Source organism: Oscarella lobularis, chromosome 3 (genome assembly GCF_947507565.1).
Source record: "Oscarella lobularis chromosome 3, ooOscLobu1.1, whole genome shotgun sequence".
NCBI lineage: Eukaryota > Metazoa > Porifera > Homoscleromorpha > Homosclerophorida > Oscarellidae > Oscarella > Oscarella lobularis.
The window spans coordinates 2,885,104-2,900,254 of NC_089177.1; the positions used below are offsets into that span (position 1 = coordinate 2,885,104).

At 45.0% G+C, this 15,151-nt stretch overlaps 4 protein-coding genes across 6 annotated transcripts; 3 read left to right on the forward strand and 1 right to left on the reverse strand.

Annotated features, from left to right (window-relative positions):
- The first annotated feature begins 78 nt into the window (after positions 1–78).
- On the forward strand, positions 79–3,858 carry LOC136184984 (ER degradation-enhancing alpha-mannosidase-like protein 2). Its single transcript, XM_065972012.1, has 12 exons — positions 79–334; positions 396–506; positions 552–591; positions 643–745; positions 797–925; positions 977–1,114; positions 1,168–1,241; positions 1,292–1,433; positions 1,492–1,616; positions 1,668–1,812; positions 2,862–2,983; positions 3,039–3,858. Exons 1-12 carry the CDS (start codon positions 246–248, stop codon positions 3,774–3,776), a joined length of 1,956 nt encoding a protein of 651 aa, XP_065828084.1. The 5' UTR covers positions 79–245; the 3' UTR covers positions 3,777–3,858.
- Positions 3,848–5,895, forward strand: LOC136184986 (solute carrier family 22 member 15-like). 2 transcript variants are annotated; one of them, XM_065972014.1, is made up of 8 exons: positions 3,848–4,120; positions 4,169–4,599; positions 4,647–4,877; positions 4,933–5,064; positions 5,122–5,204; positions 5,263–5,380; positions 5,437–5,509; positions 5,559–5,895. In XM_065972014.1, the coding sequence occupies exons 1-8, from the start codon at positions 3,848–3,850 to the stop codon at positions 5,685–5,687; spliced, it is 1,470 nt and encodes a 489-aa protein (XP_065828086.1). In that variant the 3' UTR covers positions 5,688–5,895. The 2 variants fall into 2 exon arrangements, with proteins under 2 accessions (XP_065828086.1, XP_065828087.1); XM_065972015.1 differs by having other exon boundaries at positions 5,122–5,201.
- LOC136184502 (uncharacterized) lies at positions 5,659–7,564 on the reverse strand. Its single transcript, XM_065971407.1, has 12 exons — positions 7,425–7,564; positions 7,261–7,370; positions 7,038–7,205; positions 6,879–6,990; positions 6,818–6,826; positions 6,691–6,765; positions 6,598–6,635; positions 6,503–6,544; positions 6,303–6,441; positions 6,125–6,245; positions 5,948–6,075; positions 5,659–5,878 (listed from the first exon to the last, which is right to left on the reverse strand). The coding sequence occupies exons 1-12, from the start codon at positions 7,509–7,511 to the stop codon at positions 5,729–5,731; spliced, it is 1,179 nt and encodes a 392-aa protein (XP_065827479.1). The 5' UTR covers positions 7,512–7,564; the 3' UTR covers positions 5,659–5,728.
- LOC136184982 (CD109 antigen-like) lies at positions 7,308–15,131 on the forward strand. 2 transcript variants are annotated; one of them, XM_065972009.1, is made up of 41 exons: positions 7,308–7,391; positions 7,643–7,780; positions 7,834–7,991; positions 8,047–8,072; positions 8,124–8,301; positions 8,358–8,428; positions 8,477–8,528; positions 8,581–8,666; positions 8,723–8,765; positions 8,819–8,903; positions 8,953–9,064; positions 9,123–9,359; positions 9,412–9,609; positions 9,659–9,763; positions 9,820–9,906; positions 9,956–10,141; positions 10,195–10,341; positions 10,397–10,486; positions 10,536–10,587; positions 10,634–10,681; positions 10,728–10,895; positions 10,946–11,048; positions 11,102–11,333; positions 11,387–11,599; positions 11,654–11,705; positions 11,755–11,841; positions 11,897–12,079; positions 12,129–12,228; positions 12,280–12,445; positions 12,499–12,582; positions 12,642–12,822; positions 12,872–13,044; positions 13,093–13,302; positions 13,361–13,473; positions 13,528–13,612; positions 13,671–13,748; positions 13,802–13,904; positions 13,957–14,046; positions 14,106–14,186; positions 14,244–14,345; positions 14,403–15,131. In XM_065972009.1, exons 2-41 carry the CDS (start codon positions 7,713–7,715, stop codon positions 14,741–14,743), a joined length of 4,974 nt encoding a protein of 1,657 aa, XP_065828081.1. In that variant the 5' UTR covers positions 7,308–7,391; positions 7,643–7,712; the 3' UTR covers positions 14,744–15,131. The 2 variants fall into 2 exon arrangements, with proteins under 2 accessions (XP_065828081.1, XP_065828080.1); XM_065972008.1 differs by lacking the exon at positions 7,308–7,391 and having other exon boundaries at positions 7,604–7,780.
- Positions 15,132–15,151: the final 20 nt, after the last annotated feature.

The window sequence follows — 15,151 nt, forward strand, 5'->3', positions numbered from 1 at the left end:
ACCCCTTTCCTTGACCTCTGACAGGTCCGGGGTCTGATTTGATCCGGGGTTCGTGTCTAAGAGAGAAACAAGTGCAGTACTGTGCAGTCACGGATAATCCGGGTGCAGAGTGTGGTGCAGTAGGTGCAGTACTACAACTCGACTCCTACCGATTTCAGCGCCCCACGCGTCATCGCAAGTTCCCCACAGCCGCTCCTACCGGCAACCGGCCACAGGCAGTTCTGGCAGTTCCACCATAACGGAAAATGCGTTTACAAAGCGTTTGTTTGACTTTCTACTTTATTTTCGTTAAGTATGGAGTCAGCATGACTTCTAAAGAAATGGCGATGTACAGGTTAGACGGGCAAACGGGCTCGCTCGAATGGCCACGAGTCGTTCACGGCTTCTGGCGTTAGAGAAAAAGCGAGAGCGATGTTTTATCACGCCTACGATAGCTACATTCACTACGCTTATCCCAAAGACGAGCTGGCACCCCTCTCTTGCTCTGGTCGAGACACCTGGGGGAAGTAAGTCTCAAATACGTGAAACATGGGGTGATAATCATGTCTTAGCTACTCTCTTTCTCTTATTGATGCTATGGACACACTGATAGTACGTATAGTAGTCAATTAAATTTTTAGTGAAGATATCTTCATTTCAAAGGTGCTCGGAAATTATTCTGAATTCACACGTATTTACAATTTGGTAGAAAAAATAGACTTCACTATTGATAAGAACGCGTCCGTGTTTGAGACAAACATTCGAGGTAAAAAAAGAGAGCGTATCAATTGCATCATTTGCCAAGCTATTGTTTCAGTTATCGGAGGATTGCTCTCAGCTCACCTACTTGCATACAAAGTGCCGGGTCTCTCTTTGGATGTAGATTGGCCATGTGACGGTCCTCTACTGAGAAAAGCACTTGACGTAGCAGATAGGCTTCTGCCTGGTATGTAATGGCAGTCCAGTGGTGTAAATGTAAATGATGTATTCTATATAGCATTTAACACTCCAACTGGTCTTCCTTATGGGACGGTTAATTTGAAATATGGAGTTCCGCATGAAGAAACAACTGTCACGTGCACAGCGTCCTGTGGAACTTTCATTATTGAATTTGGAGTATTGTCTCGTCTTTCAGGTGCGGTAAAAAATCTGAAATTGACTTTGCGAAATGTTCACTAATGTTCATAGGTGATCCTAGATATGAAAGCGTGGCTTTGAGAGCGTTGAAGTCTCTGTGGGAAAGTCGGTCGAAAATAGGATTAGTATGTCTATGGAATAGAATATTTCTATTGATTTTACTGCATTATTAAAGGTTGGAAATCATATCAACATCATGACAGGTAAATGGGTTGCCCTGGATTCAGGAATTGGCGGAGGCGTCGATTCCTATCTCGAGTACTTACTCAAAGGAGGCGTCCTCTTTCGAAACGCCGTCCTTCTCAACCAATTTCGAGGCAAGAGAGATAGGCAGACTTTGAAGAAGACTCACTAACTTGACAAGCCTATAACTAGAATATTACTCAGCAATCAATGAGCGACTCAGACGAGAAGACTGGTACATGTGGGCTAGAATGGATACAGCAGACATCACGATGACCGTTTTTCAGTCATTGGAAGCATTCTGGCCAGGGCTTCAGGTAGAATGGAAGAGACAAAAGAGGGCGGATTGTATCTAGTCGTATTTCCAGACACTTGTTGGCGACGTTGATCTAGCGGCACGCACGGCCTCAAACTATCATTTGATATGGGAACGATTTGGAGCGACGCCCGAAATGCTTGAACTAAAAGCCGGTCTTCCTGTCACCGGCAGGGAAGGCTATCCTCTCCGACCTGGTATGACGGAGAGCGATAGATTGCAGGGTTCTGCCCACATGGGTCGGCATGGGTCGGCCCCGACCCTCGATCACTCCCCTATCGCCGACCCATACTACCAAAACGTTATGAAAGCCCGTAGCTTGCAATAATTACAGCTGGATACATCGTCCAAAACAAATTTAAAATGGTCCAAGACAAATGCGTGAATTTTCGTTTTGATCGCGTTCATTTTTTGCGGGGCGTGGATCATGTTTGATTTCATCGCAACGAACGCATCAAAACGAAAAATCAATTGCGAGTGAATTTTTCAATTATTAGTACTGTAAGTTTAGAGAAGAAAAGGAGCGAGACTTTCGTAGTTGAAGACCTTGACTAGATACCGCATTTGTATTGTTAGCAGTCTCAACTCAATAACTTTACTGTGACAAGTGTCTTCAATTCGTTGCGCGCGAGCGACGCTTGCGGTTCAGGCGCAAGGAACGCCACTCGCGCATAAAAAGTACTTTGTAATGTTGGCGGGAACGCCCACTTTCGAGGGGCAAGTGTCTCCCTTTCGTTGCGCGCGAGCGACGCTTGCGGTTCAGGCGCAAGGAACGCCACCCTCGCATAAAAGGTACTTTGTAATGTTGGCGGGAACGCCCACTTTCGAGGGGCAAGTGTCTCCCTTTCGTTGCGCGCGAGCGACGCTTGCGGTTCAGGCGCAAGGAACGCCACTCGCGCATAAAAAGTACTTTGTAATGTTGGCGGGAACGCCCACTTTCGAGGGGCAAGTGTCTCCCTTTCGTTGCGCGCGAGCGACGCTTGCGGTTCAGGCGCAAGGAACGCCACTCTCGCATAAAAAGTACTTTGTAATGTTGGCGGGAACGCCTACTTTCGAGGGGCAAGTGTCTCCCGTTCGTTGCGCGCGAGCGACGCTTGCGGTTCAGGCGCAAGGAACGCCACTCGCGCATAAAAATTAGCGACATTTTAAAATTGCGTATTATGTCTATCCTTCCACACCTTCCCACACTGAAAAAATTCTCGGCAGTACCCTGAGATTGCATTCATTACGTTGCCTTCTTGCGTAGAATTGGTCGAGAGTCTGATGTATTTGTATCAAGCTACGAAGGATAGCTACTGGCTGGAGATGGGACGCAATGTACTCGAGTCTATCGAATCTTCAGCGAGAGTGCCTTGTGGATACGCCACAGTAAAATGAACGGAATCGATCCTAAGATAAAATATCTAATACGTTGGTGCTTTAGTTTAGGAGCGTTGTCACGCACGAACTGGAGGATCGCATGGAGTCATTCTTTCTCTCGGAAACGACAAAGTATCTCTATCTGCTTTTCGATCCAGATCACTTCCTTCACAAAGACGTGACCGACTTGAGCAAGGACGACTACGAGAGATTGCCCGTCGATCCCGAATCCGGCTGCGATTTGGGCGTCGGCGGCTATCTTTTCAATACGGAAGCGCATCCGATTAACGTTGGGGCTCTGAGCTGTTGTCGGCCTTACGGCGAGGACTGGATGACGGAGAACGATGAGGACGGTGAGTCTGATTTTTCTATTGATGACGTACTGGAAGCCGAGTCGGTGGCCTTGCCCAATGCCTTTGGCGAGTTGCTTTCGAATCTTGCGGAGCAGATGGGTTTTCAAGTTAAGGTTGTCAAGGGCAATTCAACCGTTAGCGTTTCCTCTAATGAGACGAGTGGGAATGGCACCGATAAAGTGAAAATTGTATTGAATCAAAAGAAAGACGAGGAGAAAGTCTTTCAAGGATCGGGGTTTCTTTGGCTCACCTCCACGCCTCATCGACCCATTCAGACGTCGATCAATGACACGTGTGAGATGGAGGGCGCATTCGGATGCCATCCGCTGCCAACGTTGTCATTCGCATGCCTAGCTCGGCCTTATGATAGCAAATTCGCTCAACTCGGCGTCACTTTATCTGACGACTTAATTGGTAAAAATCTTAATGATACACAAGAGGATGTATAACCCATATGTACATGTATATATCCGATATTGATTCTTTTTTGTCACATCCGGGACGAGAAAGAACGCGAGAAATGTCCTTAGACGATGCACTCAGCCAAGTCGGAGAGTTCGGACGCTATCAGAAACTCGTCATCATAGCAATCTTCGTTTCTTGCACGATAACGGGAAACGTGACGCTACTCGGCTTCTTTGCCGAAACCGAGCCGACATCGTGGACTTGCGTGGGCGCCGCGCCGCCGCCCCAGTCGCCTGCGTTGTCACCCGACGACGTCGCTTGCCGACAGTGGGAAAATGGCACTTGCGAGATCGGTTACACCCTAAAGAGAGATACAGTCGTGAACGAGGTGAGTCTATGGCCCTGTGATGATAGTAGCAGGAATTTTACTCCTTAGTGGAACATCATCTGCAGTGACAAGTGGAAGATGGGATTATCGACGTCTGCGTATTTCGTTGGCGTAGGCGTAGGCTCCTTTCTCTTTGGTTGGATTTCTGATCGTTGGGGTCGACGTTTCACCGTCCTTACGTCCTTTATTCTTACGGATTTGTCTATTTTTCTCACTGTTCTGGCGCCGAGTTACAGTTTCTATGTTTTTCTTCGTCTCTTTGCTGGATTTTCGTCGAGCTCCCTACTTTCCACTAGCTTTGTTATTGTGGGCGAGATCGTTGGACCCTCGAGCCGCGAATCTGCTCAGAATTTCGTTCAGTCGTCATTCACTTTTGGAATGATTATTCTTGGCCTTGTTGCGATGAGCGTCAAGAATTGGCGTAGGCTTTCTGCCGTGACGGCAGTTCCCGGCGTCGCTTTCTTTTTTATTTTATGGCGGTGAGACATTCATACGATGTTGTTTGTCAAAAGAAAGGAATGTTTAGGTTTTTGCCGGAATCTCCTCGTTGGCTTCTCCTTCAAAACCGAAAAGTTGAATACGAGGCTTTACTGAAAAAAATGGCTGCAGTGAATGGCAGCTCTATTAGCAGAGAGAATCTCATTGTCTCACCTCTCTCAAGAAAAGAAGGAAAGACGGTAGCAAAGCGTTCTGGGCTCATTGACATTCTTGTGCATCGAGAAGCGAGAAGGAGACTTTGCATAACTGCGTACTTGTGGTAGGAGACAGACGAGTCAAATCTCTAATATTTAGTCGTCGTCTCGTATCCTTAGGTTCGTTTCTTCTTTGGTCTACTACGGTTTGTCGATGAATGCGAATTTGGGTTCTTCACTCTATGTGAGCTACCTGGCTTCAGCTTTAGCCGAGTTGCCGAGTCTGGTGGTATCTAGTTACCTGCTTAAGAAGTAGGAAGCCAACTGAGTAGCACTCAAAGAGATATATTATTGATGTGTCTTATTAAGGCAAGGCCGGAAAAAGAGCAACATTTCGTTTGCAGTCTTGACAGCCGTCTTTCTTTGTCTGGCCGCTTTCTTCTCCCGAAGTAGTACGGCGTTATCAGTAGGAAGCATTTTCAAATATTTATTTGTTTTTTCTAATTGAAGAGAATTCCAATTCTGGTCAGCTCCTTTTGACAGTCTCCATCCTGGGGAAATTCTCAGTATCAGCTCTCTTTGCCAATGCCTACATTTATACGGGGGAACTCGCTCCAACGGAAGTTCGGTATGAAGTACTAAAAATGAGAGGTTTTTTGCGTAACTGCGCTACTTGTTGCGCAGGAGTTTTATACTAGGAATCAATTCCATAGCTGCTCGGCTCGGGGGTATCATATTACCGTACGTTTTGATGCTGGTAAGTAATGCTAGAGTAAAGAGATGTGTGGCATCTTTACGTGTTATAGAGAGATTTTTATGAGCCGCTGCCGTTTATTGTGTTTGCTGGTACAACACTATTTCTCGCGGCTACGCTGCCATTTCTACCAGAGACGCGAAACACAAGTCTACCAGAGACGTTAAGTGATTTAAATTGACACATAGAGAAAGGAAAAATCCGTTTTATCAATTGAACGGTTCACTCCTCCTTTACGATCTGGAGCTCTTCCGATATCTTTGTAGGATTTTGGTTGACCAGATAGTGGGTGAGATCAACGCCAAGTTCTTTCAGTTGAAACAAAAAGCCAAGTTCCTGTCGCTTAGCCTCCGCTTCCAGCTTCATCAGTTCCTAGACAAAGGGAGCAGAACAGGTAACAACTCAAAAAGCAGACTACTGTACATATGTACAGTCACTTACTTCTCTGTCTTTTGCGTCCCTAAGGAGTTGAGCGGCGTGGCGTCTTTGCTCTTTCTCAATTTCTACTGACTGCATTCTTTTCTCTACTTCCTGACGATGCTCTGACTTGGCCGTCTGGATTTCTTGTCCTGAATCAACGTTTTTATGATCAAAGTAAGCCGATACATATCAGCATACGTTTGGCCGTGCGACTGAGTTCTTTATTGAGCTTGAAGCTAGCGAGCTTCGCCTTCTCTCCTTCAATTTCCGTATTGATACGTCGCTGAGTGCGCGTTTCTATTGCGGCGTCTTGAAGGTGCTAAACAAAGGGAACGTATCACGTCTAGAAGAGAAAATCGGGAGTGCATTTCTTCACCTGCGTGTTCTCGCTCGCGTGGTACCCACGATACACGACTTGCGTTATGTCGTAGCCAATGCGTTTGGCTCTCTGGCAGAGCTGGGGGTACGTTTCCTTTTTGCTCAGGAAGCTAGTCTGCTTGTGAAACTCGGCGTAGCTGGTAAGTAGTATTTGTTATACATGGGCGCGTGAGGGGAGCTAGCTAAACAGTACAATACCTAAGTTGAGAAGCAAAGGCTATCACATCAGAGCAGACAGCACTAAACAGAAAACGAGGTTCTAGTACTCTAGGATACAGTTGATGTCTCTTTACTTGATAAAGTCCGCTATTGGATCATGTGTTATATTGAGCTAAGAAAAGAGACATCAGTCAGACTTGCTGGATATAGTCAGCAGAGAATTGTACCATGACTTCCGGCTCTGACAACTCATAGAAAAGCATGAGTTTGACTCTCATTACCACGTCGTCATTAGTTCGAACCTACATTACGATCCATTGAAGTAGGCTCACCAAAAAAACGTTATTTGCTTACATCTCGAACCTAAACATTATTTCAGTTAGACAATTTTATTTACCCATTGGCTATGGCATACATTGTAGTACATCTGTCCAGGAATTGCGCTCAATTTACGAAAAGTATGATCATTAGGAATCCACCTGGTTTTGTCTTTAGAATCGACACCATGCCATTGGAACTCATGCAGCCTAAGAGGTACCTATAAGTTTAGATCTAAAAGGGAGGGAACTTTTACCATTCGTGCGCTGACGGCACAAACATAGCTGGTCCATATAGAAGACGACGTTCGATTTTATCATCTTCTTGCTTGTAGACGACCAGCATCTCGTCGGCTGTGAGTCTCATTGCGTCACGCGTGACGATCGAATCGTGCTCAAGGGGATTCAGATACATCTGGCACGGACTGGAGAGATGAAAAGGTCGAATTCGCCACGCGGAGAGGTAAATAGAACTTTTACCCTGAGTGATTAGTGACACGCCCCTCTTTGTCTCTCACTTCGAGGTACTGAGCTTGGCTGGCAATGTGAACTTTGAGCAGTTGAAATGTCTCGGTTCTCTGCAGCCAGATCTTTGGACGTCGAGATGATGCGTAAGCCCGAAATAGAGTTATTTCTTGTCTTACCCGTCGTGGACCCTTCACGACTCTTCCCTCGCCGAGTTCGTTAAAGATCAGTGCCTTTTGGCCAGCCCTGATTGTCTTGTAACCCATCCCGCGAGAAGGTGTGACGCCCCTTTATGTGCGCGGTCTGTGCGCGTCTTTGCGCAGACTAACCACTATAAAAGCCGGCCCTTGATTTGTCGTAGCTTTTCCTCCTTTAGCTAATCGAATTTCTCAATTAGCCGGCGTGGATAAAGCAAGGATGTGATCTAATTGCAGCCCATTGCGCTCACTCTCCCCCTGCGTGTAAACATGTCAGGACTCACCTATTTTGCCACGATAGCATTGCTGTGCGGCCTTCTCTCCTGTGCTCACACGCAGTAAGACTGCTCGTTGCGTTGCCACTTTCACCAAAGCGTGCAAACTCGAGCAGAAAAAGCGACTTCGTCGTCGCGGCGCCAAGCTCCGTTCGACTGGGCTTCGAAACGCCCGTCTTCGTTTTCGTTTCGGGCAACGAGAACCTCTCACTCACATTGCAGCTCTACGATGGCAATTACCTTTTCTTCCACGAGAGAGCATCCTTCGCCCCAGGCGAGTGATAGCACCCATTGTTCCTCTCACTCGCATCATAACTAAGGCTTTTCAGGTGTTGCGGACTCCTTTCGAATCAACGTATAGTCTAGCGCGTCCGAATTCTCGACTTGCGTGCATTTGTCTTCGCAGTTCTCGTTGGCTGATATGAACCCGCACGAAAAGAAGTCGCCCTGCGACGTGCAGATGCGTCTCGTCGTTCTTTCCTTCAAGCTCGGCTTGAGAAAGGAATTTTCTCTTCAAGTCGACTGCAGTGGAGCGTCGTTTCGAATCTTTACGGATAAGCCTATTTACACGCCCGGGCAGAAAGGTGCTAGCAACAGGATTGAGTGTTTGATATAGAGGTTATTTTGTACTCTACCGCAGTGAAAATCAATTTGGCCGGTTTGGATTATAAATTCGTATGTCATCATCTGAATTTCGACGTCGACGTCAAAGTACGCTTACAATAGTCATAAAATTGAGTTCTGATGCGGTAGTTGTAGAACCCTGACGGGATTATCATAAGAAGATTTTCAAATTTGCGCCAGGATAACGGTATTTTTGCAGGGTCACCCAGAGCAGTTGTTTTACTGTTTTTCTTCAATAGAAATTATACCTTTGACGTTTTCTATCAATGCTGAACCCCAACTGGGGCATTGGACTCTTGAGGCCCATGGCAGGGATAGATCAGGAGTAAGCAAACAGCGCCTGGTAGCATAGTCTCTCTTTCATCTTAGATTCTTTCTTAGCTAAATGTTACTGGTTCCCAAACGTTTGAAGTCAGAGAATACGGTGAGTCATCATCTTCTCTTTGAAAACGATTCAATGACATTTTGTTCTTCAAGTCCTACCGCGTTTTGACGTTAGAATTATATTGCCTGGCTCTGTGACCGCTTCTACAGGAGAATTTACTGTTGAAGTCGAATCCAAGTAAATGCAATAAGGAATCTCTACAAATGATGTCGAATATTTTGTACAGGTACTCGTACGGTAAACCGGTCAGCGGCGTAGCTTCTTTAGCATTTGGAGTTCAGTATGAGAACATTTACAGACCTCTCTATCGAAGAAGCAGCACAAAATTCACCGAAGACGTAATCACAGTCAAATAAGAACGTTGCTCATTCATTGACGTGTTTTCTAAAATGTTAGCTTATAAACGGAAGAGCAGATTTCGAAATCAACGTCAATGATACTATTCAGAGCCTTCCCTATAAGTCATTTCCCGTCGGAGGACGACTACGCGTCACTGCTTACGTCAAGGAAGCAGAGACAGGCGACGAGGAGAAAGCTACTGACAACACGCTCGTCTTCTCGAAAAAGACCTTTTTTCTCGACGTATCGAGGAATCGAAAGTATTTCAAGCCAGGCCTTCCCTATCACCTCGAGGTTTGACTCTGGCTAACATCAATTTGACAAGCCGAGTTACGAGTTCGTGCAGGTCCTGGTGCGCAGTGCAATAGGTGAACCTATTCCGGGTTCAAAAGTAGGGCTGAAGGCAAAAACTGTCAGCGAGAACGGTGGCATTAAGCCAGTCGAGTTTGCGGGCAGAGACAGCCAGCAAAGACTGTGCGACGAGTTGGGACTTGCTGATTTTTACGTAGACGTTCCCAGGCTTACGAAAGAGCTTCATTTGGAAGTAAGAGTGTTTTCGTTTTTGAAGTCTAGTATAACTTGCACGTCTGCAGTTGAAAGCAGAAGATGAAGAGCCGGTTTACTTGACTTTACTTCCAGAAACGTCTTCTCTCAATGATCGATACATATCCATACGTAGGCGGAGGACTAAATTTCCTGTAAAGACGTATTCAGGATTTTTACTCTGCAACTAACTGTGACTTGTTTGTTTCAGATATGTTTCAAAAAGTCTGGCTGTGGCGACGTCGAGTTTCAAGTGACGTCGTCTCACGTGGATTTGCCGCCTAGTCTTTGTTACTTTGTAAGAGAATAGAGATGAAGCAATTCGCTTTCTATGTTACTGTGGGTAGGTGACTTGCCATGGGCTGATAATTAACAAGAAGTGTCGCAACGCCATAGCCTGGCCAACCACCATCCCGATAGCCATCTCTCCCGTTATGCAGCCCTGTTGCTACCTCGTAGTATTCTACCAAAAGGATGGCGTCGTGGTAGCAGACCATGCTCCGATATACACCCAGGAAGCCTATCCTAATAATGTAAGCACATGAACGCCAATATTCACCTACTCACCTAAGCCGACAAAAAATAGATTGCTGTGGAAATCGAACAGCAGGGACACGTTCAGCCTGGCACCGAAGTGAAATTTAAATTTACTGGTCAGGCTAAATCGGTGGTCACCCTAACCGGCGTTGACAAGGCGGTGCAATATTTGGTCAAAGATAGTCAACGTTCTGAAGTACCGTCTCTCTTTGGCATAATCACTATCACGCGTTTATGTTTTGTTGTCTTAGGTTAATGTATCTGAAGCCAATACTGCTTGCTATGGACAATTTTGCCAGTGTCTTGCTGTCGGCGGCCGTACATCTTTGGAAATGTTTCAAGTTCGTTTGATAGCAGAATTCTGATTTGACGAGCATGTGTGATACTTAGAACTCTGGGCTTGGTATTACCACTCGAGCCATGACGGCTGGATCCTCCTTGCGTAAGCCGCTTTCATTAATAAAGAGTGTGCTAAACTGTCGCTACAGATGTTTTGGAGCCTCTTTCGGTGGAAGAGAAAATGTCCAATTTAGAACGTATTGTATAGAGAACGTGCGTTTTTGGTTATAATTTTTTCAGTAGAATGTTGCGATATGGGAAAGGAATTCTGCATTGCTGACGAGGAAAAAGACTGCGATGGTAAAGGAAAAGCGCTGAAAGAACTCGGGTCGCTGACCGACGAATGCATGACTGCTTACGTGCGCTGTTGTCACGATGCCAAGGCAAATGGCGAATGCGTTGAAGAGGGAGGTAATGTCGCTCTTTGAAATAATGATTTGTCATAAAAATAGAGTTCTTAGATGTACGAGCAAGAGCACTGGGCGGATTGAGCACCGAATTTGCACCTGTCACGATTTTTCGCTCTAATTTTCCAGAATCATGGCAAGAAAAGATTATCATAGGGTATATAGTTTACAATTCAACTATCATCGCTTGATAAGTTAGAACGTATATAGTGATGATGGATCGGCATCAAAGCTAATCACCCTTCCAGACAGTATTACAACGTGGCAAATCAGAGCCATAGGAACTTCGCCGACCGGACTCTTCGGCGTTGCAGAAGAAGCCAGTATCACCGCGTTTCGATCGCAATTTCTTGATCTCATCCTTCCTTACTCGGTCAAAAGAGGAGAACAGTTCTTAGTAAAAGCTGTCGTTTTCAATTACAACAAACAAGTGCAGTCTAATGTATGTACAATTTGGTTTTTAGTAACGTGTCTGAAAAGTGGCGTTTCGCGTAGGTGACCGTTGAACTAGATTCTAAGGACGACTCTGTCTGCACCAGCGCTGGAACAGGATCTGAGACCGACCGAGTCACGATGGACATTCCGGCAGAATCTAGCAGAGTGGCCCTCTTTTCAGTTGTACCTCTCGAAGTTGGAGAAGTGAGTATTTCGGCAGTTCTAAGAGGATTCTTCTATTCTGAGAAAGTAACGAAGAACGTTAGAGTAGAGGTATGTTCGTGCGGATTTTATGCAATTGTTTCTCATAATGATGATAATGAACAGCCGGAAGGCATAGAGAAAAGAATTGGACAAACGTATGCTGTTGATCCAGAAGGTTGAAACATTAGAGTTTTTAGTACTACCATGCAAAATATCTTTTCTAGACGACAAGGGAAAAAACGTTGTGTTTGACTTCTCACTTCCTCGAGACACTGTAAAAGATTCGGCTTTGGGTCACTTGTACATAACAGGTATTTTGATTGTACGCATAGAGTAGACGACATTTTTATGGTGAATATTGTCTAGGAAATTTGCTCAGTCCAATGGCCGTTGTATCGCATCTTGGAAGTCTCATTGCGCAGCCTTATGGCTGTGGGGAACAAAATTTGCTTCGCTTGTCTCCAAACATAATGGTTCTTCGGTATCTCAACCACACAGATCAGCTTACTCCTGGCTTGAAGAAATCCGCCATTGATTGGATACAAGAAGGTAGCCAACCAGTAAGCAGAGCGTAAACTACAGTAAACGTTCTATTTAGGATACGAAAGGCAGCTCAACTACAGAAGAAAGACTCCTCTCTCGGATAAAGGTTCTTTCAGTGCATTTGGTGACGACGACGATCACCCTGGAAGCACATGGTTATAAGATCTCTTCTCTTTTGCACTCTGGCTAACGTCTTTACGAAAAAGGCTCACGGCATTTGTTGCCAGAACTCTATGTCAAGCTCGTGCCGTCGAAGGCATCACCATTGATTCGATGATGATAGACGATGCACTCAGGTGGCTTGTCACGAAACAGAATCGCGTAACTGGACAGTTCGAAGAGACGGGCCGAGTCATTCACCAAGAAATGACGGTATTTGACGCCAAATTGGAAAGCGCGAATCCTTTTTTGAAATTGATTTTCAGGGAGGAGTCTCGTCGGCGTCATCCTGCTCGTTGACAGCCTTTATCCTAATTTCGATGCTTGAATGCTCATACGGCAATACGCAGGTGTTTTTCCCGGCACTTGCACCACGCATACATCTTGTAACCTTTGATGTCTTATACAGGTTGGGCAAATTGTTGAGAGGCAGGCTTTTGATTACGTTACGTCGTGCCTTCGACGCGAAAAGTCCTGTAGCAGTTCATTCTTTAAATCACTAGCGGCGTACACGTACTGCCTTGGTGGAGAAAAACGGTTAGCTCGAAGCACTTTAGAAGATTTGCATTCCTGTGCATCAGTTGATAGAAGTAAGAGCTCTTTCTATATAGTAGTGACTTCTGTCAATGTTTCGTGCAGACCGGAATATGCTGGACTGGACTTCTCATTCTCCTACGAGAAGCATTGCTACAGAAACTGCAAGTTACACCGGTTTGGCTTACATGTGCCTTGGAGACTACAAGACAGCGGAGAAAATCATCAACTGGATCACGTCAGTGAGAAATCCCGATGGAGGCTTTACATCAACTCAGGTATGTACTATTTTGATAAAGAATTCCTTGTCACGGTATTTTATATAGGACACGATACTCGCTATTCAAGCTCTTTCTACGTTTGCTGAAGAGAACTTTGGCAGAGCTACAAATCTGATTTTTAACATAACTGCTGGAGGCAAAGTCTTTAATGTGAACGTCGCCAGTGAAAGCGCCAACGTTCGACATCAAATTGAAGTTCCTGTTGGGGGCAATGTGACTGTAGTGACAACGGGCAAAGGAACGGCTCTAGTTCAGGTAAAATACTGTAGATAGTGGCGTGCTTTTAGTCTCATTTTATCGTACATAATTATAGGCAGGATTAAGCTATAACAGCTTGCTTGCTGAGAAGACGTGCAACTTTGACATCACGGTAAAGAACGAGCTTAAAGAAAAGAAGGAACAATTATCTATTTCTCTCTGCGTCAAGTAGAACCGCGATTCGGATCATTAGTCGCAAATTTTAATTAAGGTTTTTACTAGACATCGAACCAAAACTCCGACAATGATGTCAGTGATCGAGATCGAACTCTTTTCGGGATTCAAAGCTTCCGACGTTTCGTTGAAGGTGAGACACAGAAGCATAGCTATATACGTATATTTTTTAAATAAAATTTGTTTAATAGGCACTTCTCAATCTTCCGAACCTTGGCGTCAAAAGATACGAAAGCGTGGGACGAGTTCTCAAGCTTTATCTTGAACAGGTTGGCTGTTTGAGCTTATTAGAAAGATGTTGTTTGGAATTTTGGATAAATAGATTAAGAACTCCAAAATGTGCCTGAACTTCAAAGCAAAACGTTTTCAAAAAGTCGGTTTTGTTCAACCGGCGACAGTCCGCGTGTACGATTACTACAATCCAGGCAAGCAAGACTTTCAAAAAATATTTTCCGCAGTCTTAGTCGTCTTCTTTAGATGACAACTGTACTAAATTCTATGCTCCAGAAAAGACCAGTCCCCTACTTGACACACTGTGCTTCAAAAAATCGTGTGTATGTGGAGCAGGTAGTTGATTATTAATTAAAGTCATTTATATTCTTTTCACAAAACGTGTGTCAATGTAGGAAGATGTCCTGCTTGTTACAGTTACGTTTATGAAAAAACGAAAAGCAGTCCTTATTATGTGGGCGAGCCTGCAACTTGCCGTGAGTTTCTGCTATATAGCGTTTCGCTCCATGCTGAATTTTTGTTCCTACGATTAGGTAAGAAGGGAAAAAATACATTGCTCCAGTCAAATCAAAAACCAGATAAAAGAGATATAACAAGAGATGAATTAGTTAGAGCCTCCTGCCTTGGGCATTTTGGTAAGAAGATTATTTGAATTTACAGTAGTGCAGTATTTAATTTTCATTCATTTTCAGCCTATCAAGTTAGAGTAGACAAAGTGGAAACGCTGTGTGACAACGGATGGACAAAGATTACCGTGAAGCTCTTGCGTGAGATCAAGACGGGCATACGAGATTACAATTTCAACAAGGACGTCAAGTTGGTCATTTGGAAAAGAGGTGCATGTCACTGCCCCAAAGTTGAAGTAGGCAAAAACTACCTGTTTGTTGGAAATGACGGGCCAAAGTTTATCATTGATCACAATTCAATATGGATGCCGTGGAAAAGCTACTTGTGGTCTAAAAAATCGTCTTATACGAAAAAACTGACCAAAGACGGAGGAGCTATCTGCGAGAAACATGTCAAGGAAAACTAACCTTTTTTTGTAGAGTCCTTCAATGTGCTCATTGAGTCTGCATTTGGCGGTGCATTACGTTCGCCAAGTGGTTGATATTCACACATACTAGGTCACCCGAGAAGTATGGGATTGTTTGCTCGCTGTAGCGCTTTTCTGCTGCTCTTTCAAGTGTTGCTGCACAGCGTTCCGGTGACTGCTCACAAATTCGACTTCGGAGACGGTCTCGCTGTGGTCGTAGGAGTTGTCCTTCTATCCGCAGTCGTCTGCATCGCTTTGGGCTACATCGCGGGAAAGAGAGCAAGTCGAAGTTAGCCAAGCCAAAGAAGAAAGAGACGAAAAACAGCGAGAGAGCCGCAACGAACATGTTGTCGCATAGGAAGCAAATCTAGAATAAGTAGTGACGTCAGTGTTGAGTTCGAATAGCGC

Bases quoted from the DNA above. Each gene is read 5' to 3' on its own strand.
- LOC136184984 (XM_065972012.1), top strand. From the start codon at position 246: ATGCGTTTACAAAGCGTTTGTTTGACTTTCTACTTTATTTTCGTTAAG. The intron at 1,115-1,167 runs GTGCGGTAAAAA...TAATGTTCATAG, and splicing joins AGTATTGTCTCGTCTTTCAG to GTGATCCTAGATATGAAAGC. The intron at 1,242-1,291 runs GTATGTCTATGG...GCATTATTAAAG, and splicing joins GTCGGTCGAAAATAGGATTA to GTTGGAAATCATATCAACAT.
- LOC136184986 (XM_065972014.1), top strand. From the start codon at position 3,848: ATGTCCTTAGACGATGCACTCAGCCAAGTCGGAGAGTTCGGACGCTAT. The intron at 4,878-4,932 runs GTAGGAGACAGA...TCGTATCCTTAG, and splicing joins TGCATAACTGCGTACTTGTG to GTTCGTTTCTTCTTTGGTCT. The intron at 5,381-5,436 runs GTATGAAGTACT...CTTGTTGCGCAG, and splicing joins CTCGCTCCAACGGAAGTTCG to GAGTTTTATACTAGGAATCA.
- LOC136184502 (XM_065971407.1), bottom strand. From the start codon at position 7,511: ATGGGTTACAAGACAATCAGGGCTGGCCAAAAGGCACTGATCTTTAAC. The intron at 7,371-7,424 runs GTAAGACAAGAA...CGACGTCCAAAG, and splicing joins TCGTGAAGGGTCCACGACGG to ATCTGGCTGCAGAGAACCGA. The intron at 5,879-5,947 runs GTAAGTGACTGT...CCCTTTGTCTAG, and splicing joins GGGACGCAAAAGACAGAGAA to GAACTGATGAAGCTGGAAGC.
- LOC136184982 (XM_065972009.1), top strand. From the start codon at position 7,713: ATGTCAGGACTCACCTATTTTGCCACGATAGCATTGCTGTGCGGCCTT. The intron at 9,764-9,819 runs GTAAAGACGTAT...TGTTTGTTTCAG, and splicing joins GGCGGAGGACTAAATTTCCT to ATATGTTTCAAAAAGTCTGG. The intron at 12,229-12,279 runs GTTATAAGATCT...TTTACGAAAAAG, and splicing joins GATCACCCTGGAAGCACATG to GCTCACGGCATTTGTTGCCA.